Genomic DNA, 22,533 nt, shown 5'->3' with positions numbered 1-22,533 from the left:
GCTAATTAAAGTTTCAGTGGCATTGGATTTTCACTGGCACAGCACACCTCGGGCAACCTTGGGGGCTCTTAGGCAGGCGATACACACAGAGGGAAGGATGGGAGACATAAGAAGAGAGAGAGGTGGAGCTGTGGAAACAGTTTAACAAGAGGACAGCCACTAGAGGACAGCAAGGCAGATCCAAGCAATAACAGACAAAGTCAGTAGCTTTCCATAGCACACAGGAAAAATAGCTATATATTAGAATGCAAATCTACAGTCACAAGCATGCACACTACCAGGGTATTTTACATAAGCTCCGACATGGTTTGCCCTTCCAAATAGTTATGCTCAAAATATTCAAGATCATATGGAATTAGAAATGAAATTGAAACTGTCCAACTCTGAACAACTGGGTGAATGCAAGAGCTAAACGACAGATATGCAATGTCAAAATGCTGAGTGCTTTTCCAAATCTTATCGGGCCGCCTCTCAGGCTAATGGAATTTTGATGGGTCAGTATCAAGAATAAATGCATGACTTATGACACGGCTACCGGGAGCATTACCAAATATACTGGACAGCATGTTCCCGTCTCCAAAGGATCATTGAATAATTGGCCGCGTTTGACCAGGACATTTCTGGAAATATGGCCAAGAAAAGGTTATGCAACCAGACAGACTCGCTCATGGCCTGTATTTCACAATCTGCTGGCCCTGTCTCCATTAATGATCTTGACCCCCTTTTCACCATTTTAGAAGTGAAAGGGCCTAATGGAGCTGAACAAAGCTGCTTGTGTGTGTAAGTGTGTGTGTGTGTGTGTGTGTGTGTGTGTGTAAGTGTGTGAGAGAGTGTGTGAGAGACAGAGACACAGAGAGAAAGAAAGCCCCTGTGACTGTTTGTTACAGCTTGATGAGGTCTTGGTCTGTGATTCCTGGGGGAGGTGGGCCAATCTAAGCTTTATTAGGCCTTATTGAGCTGTGTGCGGGCAGGTGTGTGTGTGTGTATGTGTGTGTTTTTTCTCTATCAAGAACATTTGGCAGAGCTTTATGAGTACCTTTGTGTGTGTCTCTAAAAAACACTCAGTTGGTAGCAGTTTAATGGGGTGTGCAAGGTATTGTACATGGACCTTTTTTCAAGCCTGTAATTTTCTTCTCAGAGGTGAACTTTTTAGTTTGATCAGTTTGGCATTTAAGAGCTTTAATATGTAATTTGTGTCCATATAGCAACGCCTGTCTATCAAGATGACAACAGTAGGGTCTAATTATGTGTCAGAGTATGCAGCAGCCTCTTACCTTAAATATTTTACAATATTTTATCATAAATATGTACATAATGCAGAAACATGTCTATGAGGTCTCTTTGATATTTTCTTCTGAAAGAAGAAAGATAAAGTAGTTGTTTGGTCTAGTTAAGCATGTGACTGATTAGCCAACAAACAGAAACAGTACAAATGAGCCAGTTTTGGGCTGGCGAGCTGACTACGACTGGTGGCCAGGTGGACCAGCATTGACTGACATTTGACTTGGCCGTTAGCTTCATGGTGTGATGCCCATGAGCTACAGCTATTGTGAATTCTTCAATGTTTCCAAACACAAATCGGCTTTCCATCTTGTCTAAGTACAACATTGTCTACACAAAATGTCTCTTGTGTTTGTCGGCTATTTATTCTGTTAGTTACTGAAATATGATCTTGTCAGGGTAATCTCCCCATTGCGCTTATTTGGACTGTGGGACAAGCACATAAACGTTTTTCCTCTACATGAAACATCTTTATCATTTTCAAGATATTGTTTCCATTAAATGCTTTTAAAGATGACAGTTTAATTAGTACCTCTATATATGATCCTTAATGATCATATACAATATCAACTTTCCAACAGAGGGAAAATGACAACGTTTTTTATTATTATTGTTTCTTAAAAGGTTTACATTAACATGAGAGACTATAGAGAGAGATTAATATGGAAACAAGTTTCCACATTAAATAAATTGAAGTGGATGACATTTATGTAGGCTAGTAACATTGCAAGCTGGGAGTTGGAGAAATGTAGAGAGGCATTCTGTACACCATTTACTGCTAAATACATACAGCCATGAGAGGCACATCATAGCCAAGTACACCCCATAGTGGCATTGGCAAGTGTGACAGAGGAACTTCTGTATTTAACTGTAATTGTTCCCAGTACTCACGGTTGGCAGAGTTTGATGAGGTCCTGGTCGGTGGTCCCAGGTGGCAGGCCTCGGATATACAGGTTGGTCTTACTCAGCTGCTCTGCCCCTCCCTGGCTGCAGCTGTTGGTGCTAGGGCTGGGAGGAGCCATGGGATGAGGGGGTGGAGCATAGGGCTGCTGGGAAAAGAAGATAAGGAAGATTTAACACAAACAACTAGAAACAGGTTTCTTTCTGAAAACATGGAAGGATAAGTGAAAGAGTTAAAAAACACTGAGAGGTGAAGAAGAAGTTTAAGGAGTGGGAAAAAAAATTATTCTGAAGAAACAGCAGGCACTACCAGTTCAATGTCAGTGCAATATGAGAGTAGACATTTTAGAGCGGCTGCAAGACTGAGAGGATGAGATCAGGGTCACCAAGAGAGGAAAATATTCAACCCAACAGCAGAAATTAATTAGCAGAATTTCAAGAAAACCAACACCTCAGTCTCAAATAATACGAATACACTGCGGGGAAAACATTTTCATGTAGAGAAAAAAGGTCTGCACAATGTCAGAAAAGCTCTTCCGATGAGTTGACACATATTCAGTTTTAAATTCACTTTTTGCCACCTTTGTACAGTATATAGCAATGTATTACATCTTTAGTTCTTTGTCAGTGTGCGGGTGTTTTTTCTAAACATGGGACTAGAGTCAAGAGTGCAAACTTTACTACATTTTTTATTCTAAGGAAACATTTTACCGAGGGAATTCTCTAAAATTAAGGTTCATAAGGCTTCCAGCAGCTTATAACAGTTTTAAATGATGGCAACTTCCTGCTTACTATTCATACCCTCAAAACCAATTTCATTACACTGTAAGTCAATTTACACCTCCAAGGGTGTGATATCTTGATGCAGTAATCTTCGCCAGCCTATTTCATAAACATCTCAATATGACTTTTTTCTGTATAATCTCTATCTTCCAAGATGTATTCAAAATGTATTAGATATGTGATTCCCTCCCTTCCCTCCCTTCCCTCTCCTCCCTCTCTTTCCTCTCTCCTGCTCTCCTCGTGTTGTGCTGTTAGCGTAGATTTATGGTATAGGAGTCAGGGCCCCCTGCTCACAGCCCATTTATATCTCTATTGCAGGGACACTGCACATAGTGACAGAAAGAGAGAACCAGGGCCCTGTGGGCATGAGCGGAAAGAGAGAGAGTGTGAGAAACACTAGAAGAAAGTGAGCGAGGAGGGAAGAGAGAAAGAGACGATGCACACTGCAATAAAGTAAGTGAGTGACGGATGAAACAGAGAAGAAGAAAATGGACAGGGAGAGAGGGGGACATGACTAAACACCACCACCAGCTCCAGTTAACCACATTAAGCCTTTATCCTCCCCAGAGAGAACCGCAAGACCTCATACCATGCCGTAAAAACACATACACACAGTTAAACACGCACATACACACACACACACACACCATTAGCCCTCCAATCCGCCCCACACGTTAGCAGCGGCTGCCGAAGCATGGCTGATTTGATGCGCTATTTTAAGCGTGTGTGCCATGCCAGCGTGTTGCCGCCCACTCCTCAGACAAAGAGCCGGGGTCCCTGGAGCGTGAAGAGGGAGCCACGTCCATCAATGGACGGCCAATTACCACGCTGAGCTAAGTGGAACTGATGGGCAGCCACTCGCTGTGCTGGACACACACACACACACTGTACACACGTCTATGCCACGTGACAACACAGAAACACCTTTTTACTGAAGCCAAAACAGCCATGTACAGTGCACCATCGCTAGAGCTGTTTTAAGTCCTTTGGGGCAACTCCAACTGACATGTCTCAAGTCAAGTCCCTAGTCCAGTAGGGCATGTTCACGTCACGTCACAAGTCTTCATCGTAAAATACAAAGTAATGATGAAAGTCTCTCAGGTGACCATTAAAACAGCAAGTGAACAATTTGCTGTTTTTTTACATAGCTGAGACCATTTAACTCACTTTTTATGCATAGGCCTAATAATTAAATATGCATGATGTGTGGCTATGGAAGGCCTGTTGTTGTTTTATTTATTTTTATTGTTTGTTACCAGATCAAAACTTCAGAACCCCTGTGGCCAGCCTTTGTTGCATTTCTCTCTCCCTCGCTTCCTGTGCTCTCTCCATAAAGGCATGACATTTTCGTCAAGTCAGGTAAATTCAATCCCACAGCAGTAAAGTTCAAGTCTCAAGTTGTGACTTGACTGACTCAAGTCCAAGTGTCAAGTCTTTAACTTTGACAAGTGGACGCAGACACACACACAAATTCCACTTTACCCCTCCTCCAGCAGATTGTGCCTCTTACTGCTTTGGTAGTCTTGCTTGCACAGGCTAGAAAAAAGCATAACTAGTGTCCAGTAACTCACGTTTTCATGCAGTGGCAGTAGTATAGAAGAATCTTAATCTCTTGAGTGCTCCATGGGAGTTATTTTCTCCCACTCAAAGTCACTGGAATGTGCACAGCTGCAGTTCAAGCCTCGACTTTGAGGCTTTCACCTTACGTCCCCCTTCCCCTCGCCTCTTCGTTTTATTTTTCCCGAGTCCACTGTGGCTTAAATTACACACACAGTACTTAGCATACTGTGTGACACGTACAAATTCACCAGCACAAACTGGAGGCACTACACAGAGTTGCTGTCAGCGCTGAAGGTTAATTGAAAGCCTCTCTCTCTCTCTTTCTCTGGCTTTCTTTCTTTGTTTTAGCCCTTCAGTAATACACACAGCCCTCCTCCTCCTCCCCCTCCTCCTCCTCCTCCTCCTCCTCCTCCCTGGGCTCCAGGCTTGGCTTGCATCCTGGGCTTTGGAATTCATGTGTCCCGCCCTATCGATTTGCTTTCATTTTTTAAGGTCAGAAGCTGAAATCTTACACAATGAGGCATGGAGGGTCAAAACCAGACCATTACTTACAGTGTTGGGCGAGAAGGCAGAGACCGAACTTATCCAAGGGGAAAGAAAAAGACCGGAAGAGTCCCCCGGGATGAAGAATGGAATGGGTGTCGAAGGTCTCAGAGGAATGCCGACTGTTGGGTGGATGGTGGGACGGGGTGAGTGGGTTTAATGTCAGATTCTTGAAGATTTAATGGTGTTTTTTCTTTTTCTTTTTATTCTGTTCATGGCAAATGGACAAAGGGAGTTTCTACTCTTGCACTGTACAAACGTTTAGATATGTAGAATGAGCAAAATGGACTGCCAAAAGAGCAGGCTCTTCAAATGCTTGTGTAGGACAGTATGTAAACTTGTACAAGCGTGGGAATGAAATTAGCAAGCACACATTGGCTGTTGCATCAACACACATGCATACACACACACACATTCCCACCAAAACTGTTTCCCCCTTTATTGTGTTTTAAATCAAATTCTCTCTTGGTCTGGTCGCCACACCGGAGGTTAATAACCGAGCGTGTTTCTCTTTCCGGACGGTTCCGTGACTGCTGTTTACCCTCAGCCTGTCAGCCTGTAAGATCCGGCTTCTCAAATATATAATAAATACAGGCCTCATGTGTCAGAATGATGGGGATTGAATACAGCACTTGACAAAGGGTATTTCAGCAAGAGAGGAAAGGGAATGGGAGATTGTGGGAAAGGGAGGGAGAGAAAAATACAAAAAAAGCAACATAAAATGAGTTAAAGAGAGAAATAGAAGAGAGTGTGGGAGACTAGCTGGTTATGACACTTCAAAAACCTCCAGGTGGTAAATGAGAAACACCTTCATTCTCCCTCCTCCCTACCCAGCTGTGACATGCCGCTACAGAGGCTTACTGGGGATTTCAATTTGCCGCACTGTATTTTAGACGGGCAGAATGGTTTACACAGGCCCAATTTACCGAGCCAGCCATGCAGGGGGGTGGGGGTTCACAGCCTTCGTGACATGCCAGGGAATGTTTATGAGTGTATTAAGCGAGGATGATAAATCTAGCGTACGTTACATAGGCTGCGGGCATACAGCGCTGCACTGTACATTCACACACCCACACACGGACAACACACTTTTGTGTGACCATGGCGAGCCCTCTCTGTCACTGAGAGTAATATGTAGACCTGAACCTACTGTGTGTATCATTATTTACATGTTCATGTACTGTATATACAGCATCTTTACACTGTAGGAAATCTTTATGTATCCATACGTGTTTATGACATGGCATGTCTGTAGATAGCACCTGGAAAGTTCCAAGTTGATTATATCATAGACAAGGTGGTCATTTACGTGTATAAAAAATGTGAAAATATTGTGAGAAACACAATGTAAATATAAACAGTGAGCATTAATTGGAATACAAGCAGTGCTGTGGCTTCCCTGCCTTTCTCCCTTCCTCCCTGCACTCGGCAGGGCAGGGCTGCGACTGGAGGAGAGGCGGCTGTGCACCACCGTGGTAATTGGCCCTGATTTATAGGAGGCCAGATCAGCCAGCGAGAGCTAGCTCAACACTGGCAAGAGGCCAGACAAGGCCACGTTGTCAATATCAGTAAACCAACCCAACCCAGCCCAAACCCCCACAGCCTGGACGCCACTACTCGAGATCAGCTGTCACCATGCAGGAGGGTGCACGTGTGTGAGTCATTGTTCATGTGTGCATGTGGATTTCCTGCTCTGTGTGTTCCTGTGTTTGCGTTCAATGAGTCACTCCAGTCAGACACACACACACACAAGAAAACCTGCCACAAAAAATGACAAGTAGTCTCCTTAAATTGAAGAAAAAAGCCTCTCAGCTCATCCTCCATTAATTCATGCTGGCAAAGTCTCTGCAAAGACTCTTAAAGACAAGCATAGTCCCAGAGGCATCCCTTCCAAACTGCCAGAACTAACAGCTAGCTCAGCGGTCGGCTGCGTTTACAACAGCCTCTAAGCACGAAAGGAACACAAATCCCCCATCCATCCTGGATAGCTGCTTCCAAACCTTTAGCCCTTAAACATGTGTTTTGAGAACCACGGCCGCATCTCAATGCCGAGAGAAGAGGGAGGGACACTGAAAGACAGAAGGAAGAGAGCTACTGCCTGTCCTCCTTTTGCCTCTCATTTTCATGCCTCGCTCTTTCTCTCTTTGTCTATGCCTGTCGAGGTAAACCCATAGCCAGAGGAGTGAATAGCAAATCATCCCCAACTCACCTGGGAATGCAACGCTGCTGATTCTACAGCCAAATGTATCCTAATGGGGAAGACTGAGAGCTCTCTGTACAGTGGTGGTGGTGGTGGTGGTAGTGGTGGTGGTGGGGTGGGGGAGCATGGCGAGAGTGCAAGGAGGAGAGAAGGGGGATGAGAGAAAGAAAAAGCGCAGAGAGACGCAGTTACAGGTATGAAGGAGTTGAAGCCAAGGCCAATGAGAACAGCCAAACAAGAAAGCAAGGAGGAAAAAAACATGGAAATATGAGAGAAAAGAGTTAAAGAAAAAAGACAGATTAACGTACAGGAGTCATTTTGACTGTCTGATTCTCTCTGGGCTTCCACTAGCCTGTGGACCTTCTTCCTCAGTAAAAACAAAAAGCCCTGGGATCTGGGGCGGTGGTGAGCCAACACTGCTGTGGACAATGACGCAGGGGGCTAATTTTAAATATGCTGATTGGTCGATCTCCAGTATCTCTCAAAGCAGGAGATGGAGCTCTTTCCCTCTTCCTGTTTCTCTTTTTCTTGCCCTTTGTATTGGTCTCTGACTTTTTCTCCAACTTCCTTTCATATTTCTTCTCCACCCTCTTTTTTTCTCCCCCTCTCACATTCCCTTCGGGGCAGATAAGAGCGGTATGTTGTCTTCCATGTCAGGACCCACGTGTCTGAATACAGAGCCCCAGAGTTAAAAAAGAGGCCTTTTCCAGAGGGGAGAGATAGCATGCATACATATTATCTGACAGAGAGGCAGAGAGGACAAGAGATATGAAGGTAAACAAGTTGTGCTTTATGTAGCATTACTGTTTAAAAACACTAAGTCATCTGTTTTAGCTGCAATGGGGGTGACATAATGGGAAAATAGTTTCATGAAATGCATCATTTTACTATAAGAAATCAATCGGAAATGGTGCATTATGTTAGAAAGTAATACAACTTGTTCATATTAAAGCTTAATTATAAAAAAGCTGCTGTGTTATTTCTTATTGTAAATCTGGCATCCAAAGATAGCACAAGGATGGAATTGGAATTACAGTGCTTTTTTAAAATGAACCTTTTTCAGCTGTTTCATTTATTTACACTTCTTCGTAAGAATTGAATTGGTACTCTCATCCGGAGAAGTACTGTGGGATCAATAATTAGTCACGAATCACCACAGTTAGAAGACTAAAAATAAATATGTGCAAGGAACAAAAATGCAAGCGTATGACCTAGAAAAGAGCTTTTTTTTTTCCAAACAGGTTTTATCAGGGGAGAAACATCATGAGGAGAAGGTGGAAGGCATCATATCATAATGCCTCCATGCTTTATAATATTATTACAAATTGACTATGAGACCTCTTAAACAGCCCTTGGTTGCAAAGCATGCACAAGCTGTAGGACTGGTGAAGTGTTTAATATCCACTTAGTTCTCATGACCATGTGTTTCCTCCAGAAAGGATGACGGGAAGTTTGTGGTATCACAAAATTGTTGAATTATTTCCTAAAAAACAAATTTGAGGAACTGACTCCAACAACACAAGGTCAGGTTTCCCCTTATTTCTTATTAAAAAGCTTGAAACTACCTTTTATATCCAAGTCATCATCTCTAATGTTACTCTTCTGCTACACACTGTGTAGATGCTTTCTTTCTCTTGGATTAAAATTGAATTATAGTGTCATGCATTAAACATTTTAAAATATTTGATTTTACATTTCTGAGCAGTAACAAACTGCCCCTCATGTTCAAACAATGTAAGAATCTATTTTCAACATGTTACTTTGAGCGAGTAACTCTCTCAGTGAAATCGTACATCACCTCCGATCCTTGTTTAGTTTCTGCAAAGTGGGTAAGACCTGGGACAAACACACATTTCCCGCTAGAAGATACAACGCACATCGCATTTCCAGAACAGGTTGGTCACCAGGCCCACACAAAAATCTACATAAGCACACTGTGAGCTCCTATGTTTATACCACTCCTCTGACCACCATAAACTTGGTTCTCTGCGGACATTAACAGTCACTGGTGTTTAGGTGACATAACCGGGACTGAAGGGTGTTTGTGGAGAGTGATTACGACGGTTTGGCTGCGACCACCGCACAGGGATCCGTAAGAAAAGAGCCGTGGGCAGAGCCAAAGTGAAACTCGATGGACATAAATATTTGGCCTGATTTGTCATCATTATGGCCAGCTGGGTCTCTTTGCAAGCTAGCCGGTGTGGGAGTGGAGACTGCAGGATGGATGGAGTGAGGAAGTGGGAGGACAGAGACACTCATTTAAAGACAGAGCTACAAAGACAGGGACAGAGGATGGTTTGGAAAAAGGGAGAAAGAAACTTTGGTCTCCGACTGACCTGAACTGGCACCCACAGTCTCAAAACTGATCCACTGATACACTGTGTCTAAGATCCACAGGCAAATGAATGGTTACCGACCGGACCCCAGGGTCACTCATTTAAACAAACCCTACATTTTTTCACTCAGTTAATCAATTAGTCTATAACATTTCTGAAAGTAGTGAAAAATTCACATCACAATTTTCCACACCCCAGGATGACTGTTGTGACAGATGTGGTCATTGTCTGATTGTCATACTTTTGAACATTATGCTGCCTGGACAGCCCCTCCCACACCAGAGCTCTGGTGGTGGAGGACCCTCAGAGTAAACCTTCATTTCTGTGTAAAACAGCACCAGATATTAGAAATATCATCACACTCTCCGTCTCTAATTGGGCACATTCTTCAGGGGTCAGATATGTTTTTCACAGGAAGTGTATGCACAAACAGAGGACTGTGGATGATGTGGAGAGGGAGGATGGGGGGGGGGGGGGGTTAGCCCTTTTTCAGCGTGACCTGTCTCTCACTGAGACAAATGTCTACCAATCCAGTCACGCACATGGGCTGGCACACTACCCTGAAATGCTCCCATAGGCTGCATAAAAGGATCGAGAAAGTGAGAGAGAGAGAGAGAGAGAGAGCGAGAGAGAGACAGAGAGAGAGAGAGAGAGAGAGAGAGAGAGAAAGTGAGAGAGAGAGAGAGAGAGAGAGAGAGAGAGAGAGAGAGAGAGAGAGAGAGACTGAATAACAAACACACTGCTGTGAGTCTCTTTTCCTTTTTTCCTCTCCCTCAAAAACTTGTTGACTGACCGCCGTTTCAAAATGATAGCTGACCGGCTGACCAGTTAATGAGAGTTATTGCTGAAGTGTGGAGAATGCCAGAAGAGAGAGAGAGACACCGGGGACAGATTGATAGAGAAGAAGCTTGACTTGTCCCAGAACGCCATTTGTTACGCCGTTCACCAGACAAACAAATTTACGTCTCCTTTTCCAGAAGGTCAACAGTGCTCAAATTCATAAATAAGGCTGTAATTGGTGCAGGAGCAGCAAAGAGGCTCAAAGGTCCCCAACAGCCTAGTGCATGAGTTACTGCCTGACACCGACCTCAGTGTGTGCCATATGTTAAAGATACTACGTAATGTTTGCATAACTGAGCAATGTTAACATTGCATTTACAAATAGCAGACTCACACAGAGAACTTTCACGCATTAAAGACTGCTGCGAGCTGGGATAGCTCAGTAAATGCGATAGCACACTAACACTAACAGCAGGCGTAACACAGTGTGTATGTCCATACATGCTATGCTTTGTGTGTTGAAAGAAAAGGTTCAACACTGACACAGTTTATTAGAGATACAATGATTCAAGGGGACAGTTGAGGCAATTCAGGCAATAACCAGTCCAAGTCTCATATCCAAACTGGAAATACCTTCATAACCTTGACGAAAAACAAATCAAACTAAAAATATGAAAATAGTAAAATATTAGACTATTTGCTTTTAATGATTTACTCAATATCGTTTTTTTCCTATTTCAATTTGCATTCCATTGATTTTTATGTATATTGCTTGCCTCATTTTAGGGTTGATTTTTATCAATTATTGATGTGATCATTGCCTCAGGTGCTCTCCTTTTGATTGGCTGGTGCAGCCTGTGGCTTTAATATTAAGCTGTCATTGTTTCGTATTGTGAACGTGATGCCAAACAAAAGTCCATGAAAAATATCCCTAATAAAGTCATTAGTCACTTCAACCTATTCTTTCACATGATTTAATGTGTTCACACTTAGTTCAATGTTTTGTGAATTGGATCACCATTATTCTGCACCTTGTTGTGAGAACATACTGTATGTTAATGTCCTCTATGCCTGTGGAGAAATACAGTTCCTGTACACTTTTCTCTGACACTGCCTATAAATGTGTGATACACACAAGGAAACATACACACAGTGGATGAACACACACAAACTACAAACAAGATAATCTAAAGCAAACTGGTATAGACGTCGAAGCATTATGTGCGATGATTGTATATATGAACGCAACCGTACACAGATGAAAAGATAAAATCCACACAAATGCAGATAGGTATAGAAATATGCACAGGAGAGAACACACATCCTCTTCTCTTTGAATATTCATTTTCTTTCACATGCAAAGTAGTTGCACTGGGTCTGGAATGTCACTTTTGGCCCCCAAGGAATATACTCACTGAAGCGTTTCTGACAATTGCCAGACTAAATACTGGCACTAAACACCAGCCGCTGTTGTGGCAGGAGGGCTTGAGACAGCCATAACAAATCAGCTGGGGAACGGCGAACGGTCGGTTTGTGGTAGTTTATAGGGTTATTTTATGACGTACATCTGAAAAACATATCCAGGGATTTCGCACATGGATCCTAACCAACCGGGCAGAAAAATCAGGTGTACAAGCAGTGGCAGGAGGAAGCTTAAAAATGGACAGACTAGATTTATGATACAGAAAAATTAAATATCTATTTGGCCTTTATTCTTTTTGATTACTGCTCAAATGTTTTGGCTGTACAGACATCATTTCAATGAGGCACAAAGTAACTCAGGTATAAAGTTATTTGTCTATACAAAGACCGAAAAAAACATAATTGTGTGAAAAACAAAATGGTTTTGAAATAGTACATCATCCAACCATTCTCTAATTGCCAGGCGAGCTGTAAATTAGATTTTGATGGATGTGAACTTCTGGATGCGTTGGAGAAAAGGTCGTGCAGCAGCAGGCAATCAAACCAACGAGAATGTTTTTTAAAAACGAGGGAAAAAGAGCAAGATGAATCTTTGAAAATGAATATTGTGTCCCAATATTTGCACTACAAATGTAACGCTCTACGGTGAAAATATAAAGCTACGTCAACACCTGAAAACACTTTCTAGATGTGGGAATAGATAACAGCATTTGAAATGATCCATTTTAATATCTGTTCAAGTGATTCACATCAACTGTAAAGTTGGAAATCATATGACGACGTTGTATTTGTGAGGGTTTTGTAGATGATGAAGGCCAGTCATACATTCAACTTTGTTCTTTTTAGCAGTCAAGACATGTTGTTAATCACAGGGTGTTGCAGATACATGGAACTGACAGTATATGGATATACTACTACACTATTTGTCTAGCACATCCAGCATCACAACTCATACTGTATCAAAAAACCTGTCCTACTTTACCACTGGTATTTTCACTTTGTTTGAGGGCAACATGCCCGGTGATAAACTTTGTTTTACTTTGCATAGTTTTCATCTCTGTGAGCCAGAGTGTCTAAAGCACCCACCTTTGTGGCGCGTCTTTCTGAGGGCTTCAACCTCTCATTTGGCACACAGCTTATTTCTGACAAATGCATTCTTACCTGGAGGCATTTTATCGTTTAGTCACTCTGTTGTGACCCTGGATGAGATCTAATTTGTCACAACATTATTTTGCTGCAAGTTTATACTTTGAAGTGGGCTGATAGTGTACTTCAGGCACTGACTCATCATCTTTACTGAGCAAGAGCACTTTGTCTAAGCAATAAATCACAATCTAACTAATATATTTCCATTTGGTTCACCATCACAGTCCCAGCACTGTGTTTTGACAAGGGCCAACAGATTTCTCACAGCCTAAGTAGCTTGTTTTCACTGCTAAACTACCGTACTGTGGACCATCTTGCCCCTCAGTTTCCCTCTCTCTAACCCTCCATAACTGAATCTTTCCCCTGCTAGTCCTCCATCCATCCTCTCTTCACCATCTCCAATCCCTTCAGTCAGCTCTCATCTATCCCTAAATCCATCCCAATCCTCATCTGGCTGCTCGTCCTCCAATTCTCCTTCCTGCTCCCCCTCTCTCTTCTGTCTCTTCCGAGTTACTCTCTCCACCCCCTTTCTCCTCCCTGTCTAACAGCCATTGGGGAGTTTTTACATAGTGTTGAGCAGAGTTTAGTAGGCCAGAGAAGACGCTGTGCCAGATTCTGCACAGTGTGTTAAGCAACTATCCCCCTAGAAGGAATATCAGCATTACTCAACACAAAAACCCCTGTATCCGCCCGCCTCCTCTGGCCTAAGCTGCCGTCAGCAGCAGACGGCAATGCTATGCAGGGGATTGTTTTACTCAGGGTCAATGTGAGAACAATGCCGCATTGTAACATCTTTGGAATCACTGCTCGCTATTCTGCCTCTGTGCACCTGGATATGTCATACCAAGAAAGATGTGCCAAGAAAAGCAAGGTTTTCAGACGAAGCTCAAACGTAAGCCCGCATATATGCTTTTATTTTGAGGATTTTCCTATCCATCAGTGTATTTCAGTTTTCATTTTCAACGTGGGTGCTTTCAGTATTTCTGTTGATTTGGCATACTGGCATGACCGCTGAGTTAGGGACACTTCAGTAGCGCCTCTCCGAGTGATTTAAAGGAAGAGAGTCAGCCTCTTCTGGGCAGGCCATCCCCAGCTGTCAATCCCATGACTTACTGGAAACCAAAGGGGAATGATCTGTGCTTCCCAGCTCTCACAAGCAGAGTTCAATCAGGGTGGGTGTGGAGCTTTATCCAAAAGTGTCACAATCGCGTGATAAATAAAGTGAGCACTGTCAGGCAGCCAGCTAGAGCAAGAGATGTAAAACATAAGATGGTAGGGAGAGAGAGAGAGAGAGAGAGAGAGAGAGAGAGAGAGAGAGAGAGAGAGCAGAGAGAGCAGAGAGAAGTAGAAAAAAAGAGGCAACTGAGAGAAAGATGGCTAGGGATGCAGACGTTGTCCGAACCTGGGTAGTGTGATTTATTCATGAGATAAGTCACCATGGCTGTGGAACAGGTGAGTGTAATGGTGTAATGTTTCCCCCTTGCCTGACTGCTTGCCTCAGTGACTGTGGCCTGCTGTGCTCTTGTCGGGCTGCTGGAAGAGTTTAATGCATGCAACACTTGGACACGGTAAAGGATCACAGCCAGTAAAGATAAACACAGGCCATCTGGGTTCAAGCAAGTCAGAACAAACTCAACGGTGATATTATCACTCCTTCTGTATCTTCAAAGATAACTGAAGTTATTCATTCTTTCCACTGTATGGTAGGTTAACAGTGAAAAAAGTAAAGGTTTACAGTTCATTCATAAATGCTTCTGTCTGGCTTCAATGGAAATGTATGAATAAAGAAAGAGTGAGTGTTTCTCGCAACAGCGTGTTCACCACTCAGTCCTTCCTTATGTCTTGTATCTATTCATAAAGCTTCTCAGGAGTCTAATTTTGCATCGCAGTGCAGGCTGAATGACCATAAATTTCTGGGAAAGATGTGCAATTGTCCCATATCAGCAATCCTGTTGCAAGCCACTTTATGAATCAAAGCCAGGGATTATGGTTCTTCCCTCTGACAATTGTTCAAGCTCTTTTAAAAGGATCCCTTACTGAGATGCTCTCACTCCAAACAACTTTCCGAAAACACAGAGTAGCAATCGCAATAAAGGCTTTTTTTCTGCTTTTGCAAATTCAAGAGGCTATTTGGACTTTCTATTTTTATTTCTTTTCTTTTTGTGATGTCACCCTTGAGTCTAACGCACACACTTTTGCAAGCAATTGAAAATAGTTACTGGAACATAGAGCTTATACTCTGGAATCCTCTCTCAGCTAATGAATCTGACAATTGGGTTTTATTTCATTTCAAATTCAAATCTTGCATGACGAAAATGATCCCAGTTGTTTTTTTCGTTTTTATTCACTAGCAAAAAGAAAGCCCTTACAGCTCTCCTTTAAGGTAAAATAACAATTGAGTTTCTACATTCTTTTCAGCATTCTGTTTTTCCAGCCCAGCATAATATTTTCATAAGTCAGGGCAAATTGTGAAGAGACATCAAAGATGAAAATCAGCGGTGGTCTGGCCTATTGTACTTGCAAAAAGGTTTCTAAACTATTTATTTACCCTCCAATGGAGACTTTTCATGAGATGATAGCAGTGGACTGTTATTGTTGTGGTGTGTGGCCCTCCATTCTCTGGCTGAATGTGCTGGGCTGGGCTCTGAGAGAACAGCGCTCGCTCCATTGTACCGCCACACAGATTACCACATGAACAGGAAGCTCCTCTGCTCAGTCGTCCGCCAGCAGCAGACCACCTCTTATACACCCAAGACAGCAGAGTCATTGTGGGGCTGAATATGAAAGGGTCTGCCCACCACCATGGATGGACCATTACCATCACAATGATCCTCATGCTGTTTATATATATATATATTTTTTATAATTGGGTGGCATTCCTTCGTATTTGGTTGAGAAAGAATGTGCTGGAAATGCATAATTAATTAGTTACGGGCTGCTTCACATCCCACAAGAGGCCCAACTTATCTTGCTATTATCCCATCAGCCCCAGCATATTTTAAGACTCATCTTGAGGCTCATCGATCTGTTAATCTGTTTCAGTCACCAAAGTAAAACCATGGTAAACTGCTCTTCTTTATACAGGCAACTCACTGATCTTTCACTAAAGGATACATACTGTAGTTCTGAAGACACACATTGAGGAAATTAAAGCAAACATTAAGAAAAGCAGACTAAACGAAAGGCCGTCACTAGACAGTTTGATGTTTAGTGTGTAGTGAAGGCTACAGCTGGGTGGCAGGTGTAGAATGGACGAAAGATAATGAGGCTGAGTCACGATTGGGAAAAGTAAACAACTCCCGACTGACAAGGAAGAAGCAGCACACTGCAGCTCCATCAGGCCCCTTCAGTTCAAGTCTGGTCACGGTTCTGGTCAACTTCTTTCTCCAGACTTTTTTTTTGGTTTTGAGAAAAACGTAACAGCTATCCTAAAGACCTCTGACGGTGGTTTGGGGGCAGCACAGAATAACAAAAAGACTACATGAATCAAGTCAAAGAGAAAGTGAGCAGCTCACGAAAACTCTGCAGCAGCTGTCTCTGACACTAAGAGGTCTAAATCTTTAGACTTCAGTACTTCTAAGTGAGTCTATTTTTGCTTCCCACAACTAAATTTAGAGAATAGACTTAGCCAAAACTTTGATTACCGACAACTTTACTCGCCGGCACACAACACCATCTTATTTAACCTTCTATCCATTTCGGAAACCGCAGTTGGTTTGGTATCGTTGAGATGCCATGAGCCCTAATATCCTGTCCATCCACATCTCATATAGTACAACAGGCAGGCCTTCAGTAAAGCAAATACAAATGTTCCCCTCTATACATTTTTATTAGCATGGCCCTACATATATTCATTAAATTAGTATAAACATATAAAATTCGTACCATGCTTACATAGTTTAGAGTCACTAGTGTATGTTTAGCACTTTAAGAATGTAAATTTATATATATATTTCTAACCAATTTCTTATAACCTGGATTTGTTCTGAGTGGACAAATAACTCTTCAATTATCACTTTTCAATATGATATTGAAAAACACAGTAAATTTTAAATCCGTTGTTTATATGATATTCCACTGCCATGAGAAGGCTTACAACAGCGTCCAAAAAAAGCATCTTACATGGACGCAGCTTGTTGCGTAATCTCTAAGACTGTGGAAATTGCTGGTTCAGGTCAAACTCAGAGGGAGAAAATAGAAGAGACAAAAGAAGAAGAGAAAGAAGACATCATTTCTGTGCAATGTCTGGATTCCAGGCTGAGCTCGGAATTACGTGTCATTGTATATGTGTTTTTCAGACAGGGAGGTGCACTGATAAACAAGCAAAGTGGCGCTATTGTACGAGCATTAAACTATTTCGGCCTGGTGGTTTTTCAGAAACAAGGGAGCAACAAAGAAGAAAACACTGAATCTAATGCCAGCTAAAGGGCACTTCAGCTATTCCAGTGACAAACAGGACCATGGCTAATGTATATTACCAAACGGAGATTGAACCGGCCATTTCAGAGTACAAGCAAGCGGGCAAGTAGGCAGTCAGGATCTCTATTTAAAGACATCTGAGAGACCAGCATTCTCTTCTCGCCTCGTTCCCCGCAGCAAAACAATAAATAACTAAATCACAACACACTTAAAAGCCCCGCCGTGCCACAATATCCACATATATCCTTCTCTCCACAGTCCCACTCCTCTCTTAACTGCTCTAAATTATTTCAATTCTGCACGAGAAAAAAAGTCATTCACATAAAGTAATCAGTCTTGGCTCCCTCTTTCTCCCTGCGACAGACTTATTTGACAACTCTGCTACATTAAACAGCCCACTGGTGAAAAGAGAGAGAGGAAAAAAATAAAAGGAATGCATCCAATTATTCATGCATAATGATAGCTCTGTTATCCAGTAAGGCAGGGGCTCCCACACAAAGCAGTTCCCCTTCTCCGTCTAATACATCTTAAGTACTGACAATCGCCAGGAGTCACATTTGACGGGGACCTAATTTCGCAGCGTTCCCGTCATTCCTCGCGAGTTACAGCCCATTGGCGCCGTCTCAAAGACTTACAGTATTTATGATGAGGTGATGGTCCCGAGGAACATTAACTTGGTGTTCCCTAAAAAATGCAGGCACATTAGCAGGCCTTGGCCGGCGCTATCATGGGGTCATGTTTCAGGCACTGGAGCTGGGTGGAGCCCTGAATGGAGAGTTAACAAGCAGGATTCCCCCAAGTATAAAGCTGTGAAGACCTTCTATATAGACATGAGCTCAAGGTTCACAGCACCTCATTGCTTTAGCTACTACCAGACAATAAATTCTACAGCAGGAATGAATTGGTTGACCTTGAGGGTAGCCGGTGTTGCAAGTTGCAATCTAATACCGTACACTATCCTATCCGTCTCTCCTTTTTCTTTTTTTTCCTCATAAGTGCGTGTTGTTGAATAAATGCAGCATTTATCCAATTTGTAGACTGAAAATAATTAGAATCACGTCAAAAACCAAATTTATTTGTGCTTAAATTGTAACAGCGTTGGTGCAGCACACAGACAGCTTATGCTTTAACAAATGCAGCTGTGGTGCTCAGGTGGCTTGATGCTCTCTCTCTTTGCCCTCCGTCACTGCTCCGAGTCGATGGGCTGCTCTTAATAATTCATGGGCTGTAAGAATCGGCATGCCCTAATTGGTGGGCAAGCTTAATACTCCCAGCACTGCTGGGACCAAAAACAAAAGCAGCTAGCGTTTTTTTTTCCCAGGCACACTGAGAAAAAATTGACTTGCCTCTCTTTGGTTTCAAGTTAAAAGGCCCTTCCTGAAATCCAAGAAGCACCTTGAAGCACACCAGCTCATGCATGCGGGAGCAAACAGCGCAAGCAGTCGAATCAGGGTACCTTTTACATGCTTTGAGAGGGAAGTGTGGCAGAATGTATTCACCCTTCAAACCAGGTCCACTCTCCTTCTGCTCCTTCTTAGAGCAGGATGAAGTGTTGCTGGGTGCTGGGGTAAAAAGGACACCTTAAAAGTGTGTTCAAGTGGTCAATGACGGCACTGCATAATACATTGAAGTCTGTTCGGCAGTCAGCAATCACTGGGTAAAGCTTAAGGGAATATGTTTTGCATTGTATGTATTATGTAAATGTATTATACATATATTCATTAGTACAAGATGGTGCAGTTTACATTAGATCCTACCAAAAAGAAACAAAGATAGGTGCCCTGCATACCACCAGTTTATGACTGACAGCTGCTGAGTTAAGGAGAAAAGACAAGAAGACTAAACAAAAGGAGACAATAAGAGGACCTTAAGGGGACTTCTTAATGTCTGATCTGTCTTAATCTGTGAGTCAATCATGAAATTACAAAATGAGCAATATGACACCATATACAATGAAACAAAAGGAATCATCCGCTAGCGGTTAATTTGCTATAGCGAGGTGGCTACTCTTTTAAAATATCTGGTTATATGAAGGCAAATATTGCAAAATCAATGAGCATGACTTCTGTTTTGGCGATATTGAATTTACATGATTCATTAAGCATTGTCATTTTGAGGGATTTAATAATTCAGTGGATTAGCCAAACAGACATTCCCATCTGATCATGTTATCCAGTTTGTGAACCAGTAGCTCAATTGAATTGGCTGAGAAATTCACTACATCATGATACATATTAATATCATGATATAAAATAAAAATATCAATATCAGTCACACATGTGAAGGGATGAATAAACATATAATCACACACAGACACATACATATTGTGTAGATGTCTATAACTGTTTTGTCTGCACTACATTTCCTTGTTTTTCGCTCCTCAAAACACTCCTCATTTATCCCTCCACCATTTTTTCCAATCGCTTCTCTATTTGACTCTAATTATTTTGAATTCTCAAGTTGCCAGCCATCGTGGAATAAGCAGAGTTAACTATCTTCTCTCAGTAGAATTAGACTGAAGACTCTCAGCAGGATGCTGATGTCTGATTGTAATCTTCAATCTCTCTCTTCCCTGAGATCCAAACACAATTTCTCCAGCTTGCTTTTAATTTCTTTGTATTGGTGCTAAAAAAGACAAAATGCTCCCTCTGCTTTGCGTCTTCTTCTTCAACCTTTCAGTCAAACATTTCCCTCTTTCCAACCATTCTATCAGTTATTACTGTATATATCATATATAAGTATATAAGTGCATCTTTTCCTTCGTAAACTCAAAAGGTTTTGAGAAGCTCAAGTGTGTGATCAAGTCCTGTTTTGCTGGTTGCTCAGGCTCAAGCAAAGATTTACTGTTAGGCGCTTGCTGAATAGTGTGAGAGAAGGTAATACAGGTACACGTGACAGTGAAAAAGACACAGAAAGTACAAGAGAGACCTTCAGCTGATGCTTTTCACCTTGAAAGGCTGCAGATGATCCACTCTCAAGCCTCTTTGGGAGCCTGCTGCCCTCCATCCCTCCCTCTTCCTTTGCCTCCCTGCATTCACTTTTATCGAATTACAGGGGTGCAGTCTCACCCTGCGCCACGTTTTAAATGGCACTAATGCATCTCAGCATGAGGTAGGATAGCTGTGTCATAGCCGCCGTGTTCCAGACAATTACCACCAACGAGGACGGCAAAAGGCCCAAACGGAGGGGAAACAAATAGGTGTGGAGAAGCACTCCTTTGGATGACTCATTAAACAAGGCTATCAAGCCCTGTGTGATTTCAGTTTCCCTCAAAATGCCTTAACGATGTCACTTGTTAGTAGCCATTGATTTCTCCCTCCCTGGCTTGTAATTGGAAGAAGAGTAAGTGTATTCTGAAACCGCTAGATGAGGGCAGACATTTTTAGATGATAAAATCATCCCTCTTCCAGGGTGCTAAATCTAAAATGATAATTTAAGTATAATGTAGTCCTATTGATTTAATTGCAATTCAGTGAAGCAAATATTCCTATTGATTAGCGATGGCTCTATGTTCGTCACTTCAATCACCTCATTAACCCCTGAAAACAATGTAATAACATACAACCTGCCAGTGAGTGTGATTGACATTTGATATTACAAGCAGTTACCTTTATATATTTACATTTTTTTTCCTATTCTAAAGACAGAACAAAGCTGGTTTCCAATTTTCCTGTCTCCACCCGTCTAGGAGCAGGAAGGGTCTAATGTGATTAAACAAATGTGCCACTGCCGTCTGTGAGCTGAAAAAACCCACCTAACCTGGGTCATCACAGGTGAAAACAAACCAGGTTTTATTAGAGGAATGATAGACACTTTTGGGGAGGCAGGGGGGCAAAGTTTTCAAAGCAGACTGCTAAAACATGCACCACATCCCAGCGAGGAGATTGGATTCCAACTACAGGCTCGGGGCAGCACCACTGGGGTCACTCCACAATCTGCACGGGTCAGAGCCAAGGCAGCGCTACAAGCCGGTTTGACGTTCTCCATTAACTCAGCCTTCTCTAACCCACAACACAAACCTGTGCGACTAAACAGAAAGAGAGAACAAAAAGGGAGCTACACGCCGTCATACAGTATATCTTTGTGTGAGTGAAAAAGAGAAGGATTACATTAAAATATAGGGTTGCAAAAAAATCTTCAAAGAGTATCTTTCCAAACTGAAATACCCACAATTTGAATTAGGAATAAACACAAATAAATGTACCGTAGGGATTGTTATTAAATGACTGTCAACAAAGAAACCAGAGCTGAGGGATGTCATTTAAATTACAGGCTCATGACGATTGTCTGCATAATACAACATATTTGAGGTTGAGGTTAGGATCATCTATATTGTTAAAACAGGTTTTTTGGTAAAAATGATTATATTGTAAGTGCTATCAAGTAAAGGTCTTTACATATACTAACAGCTGCTGTTTTCCCTTACATTCTGTGGTTTCAGCTTCATATTCAGCCAGCTTAAACATATACATGAAGGCACGAGATCTGGTCCTAAGTCTCCAGACAGCATATTGTTTAGAAACATGATCGCAAAAAGAGCTTGTTTGCCACTGGCTGTGCCCGGATTGCATATACAAAGCATATAGAGTCAGCTTGCCGCCACAAGCCACAGCTTTATTTAAGACTTCACCCAACCTCAAACGACTTGTGGAAGTCAGTTCCTGAAGGAGGGTTATTCAGGGTAGTTGAGTGCTCAAAACATCTGAAACAGCATTACAGCCTACAGAAATTTCATGCTTACAAGCAGGAAAATAAAGGGCGACACATGCAAGCAAATCTGGTATTGACTTGCTCTGCTTTGTGACTAGTGAAACAGAAGTGAATGTTAAACACTGGTGGTTCTGTAAATGTCTCACCACAGTGATATTGGCAGCTGCAATGTCATTACCGTGTTTCAGTTTAGGTCTTAGAATGACAGTGCTTGTATTCTGGCGTTAGTACAGGTGTAGCTGTCTCACATGCCCAGACTTCTCTCTACGCTTCATTTCACCCCATTTTACCACTGGGCCTGTGTAAATGGGAAATGGTTACACTGTAAAGAGTTACAATAAGAGCTGTAAAGAGTGATTTTGTACTAACAACTGCACACTATACAATAAAAGTCATCTTAGCATTTACCTTTGCCTTAAAGTTATTCCTTTTTAACGATCTCTAAAAAAACAT

At 42.2% G+C, this 22,533-nt stretch overlaps 1 protein-coding gene across 4 annotated transcripts in view; it reads right to left on the bottom strand.

Moving 5' to 3' along the window:
• The window catches only part of rbms3 (RNA binding motif, single stranded interacting protein), a 253,939-nt gene that overhangs the window by 140,111 nt on the left and 91,295 nt on the right, over positions 1-22,533 (bottom strand). For 3 of the 4 annotated variants that reach the window (XM_070921153.1, XM_070921154.1, XM_070921155.1), the window contains one exon: positions 2,173-2,330. In XM_070921153.1, the coding sequence (XP_070777254.1) occupies positions 2,173-2,330 (158 nt within the window). Of the gene's footprint in view, positions 1-2,172; positions 2,331-22,533 lie in introns of those variants that run through there. The other variant, XM_070921156.1, reaches the window with a different exon arrangement.

The sequence above is a fragment of the Enoplosus armatus genome, chromosome 16 (genome assembly GCF_043641665.1).
Source record: "Enoplosus armatus isolate fEnoArm2 chromosome 16, fEnoArm2.hap1, whole genome shotgun sequence".
Lineage (NCBI taxonomy): Eukaryota > Metazoa > Chordata > Actinopteri > Centrarchiformes > Enoplosidae > Enoplosus > Enoplosus armatus.
The sequence above is the reverse complement of the archived record's forward strand: the minus strand, read 5'-3'. Positions and strand labels throughout refer to the sequence as shown.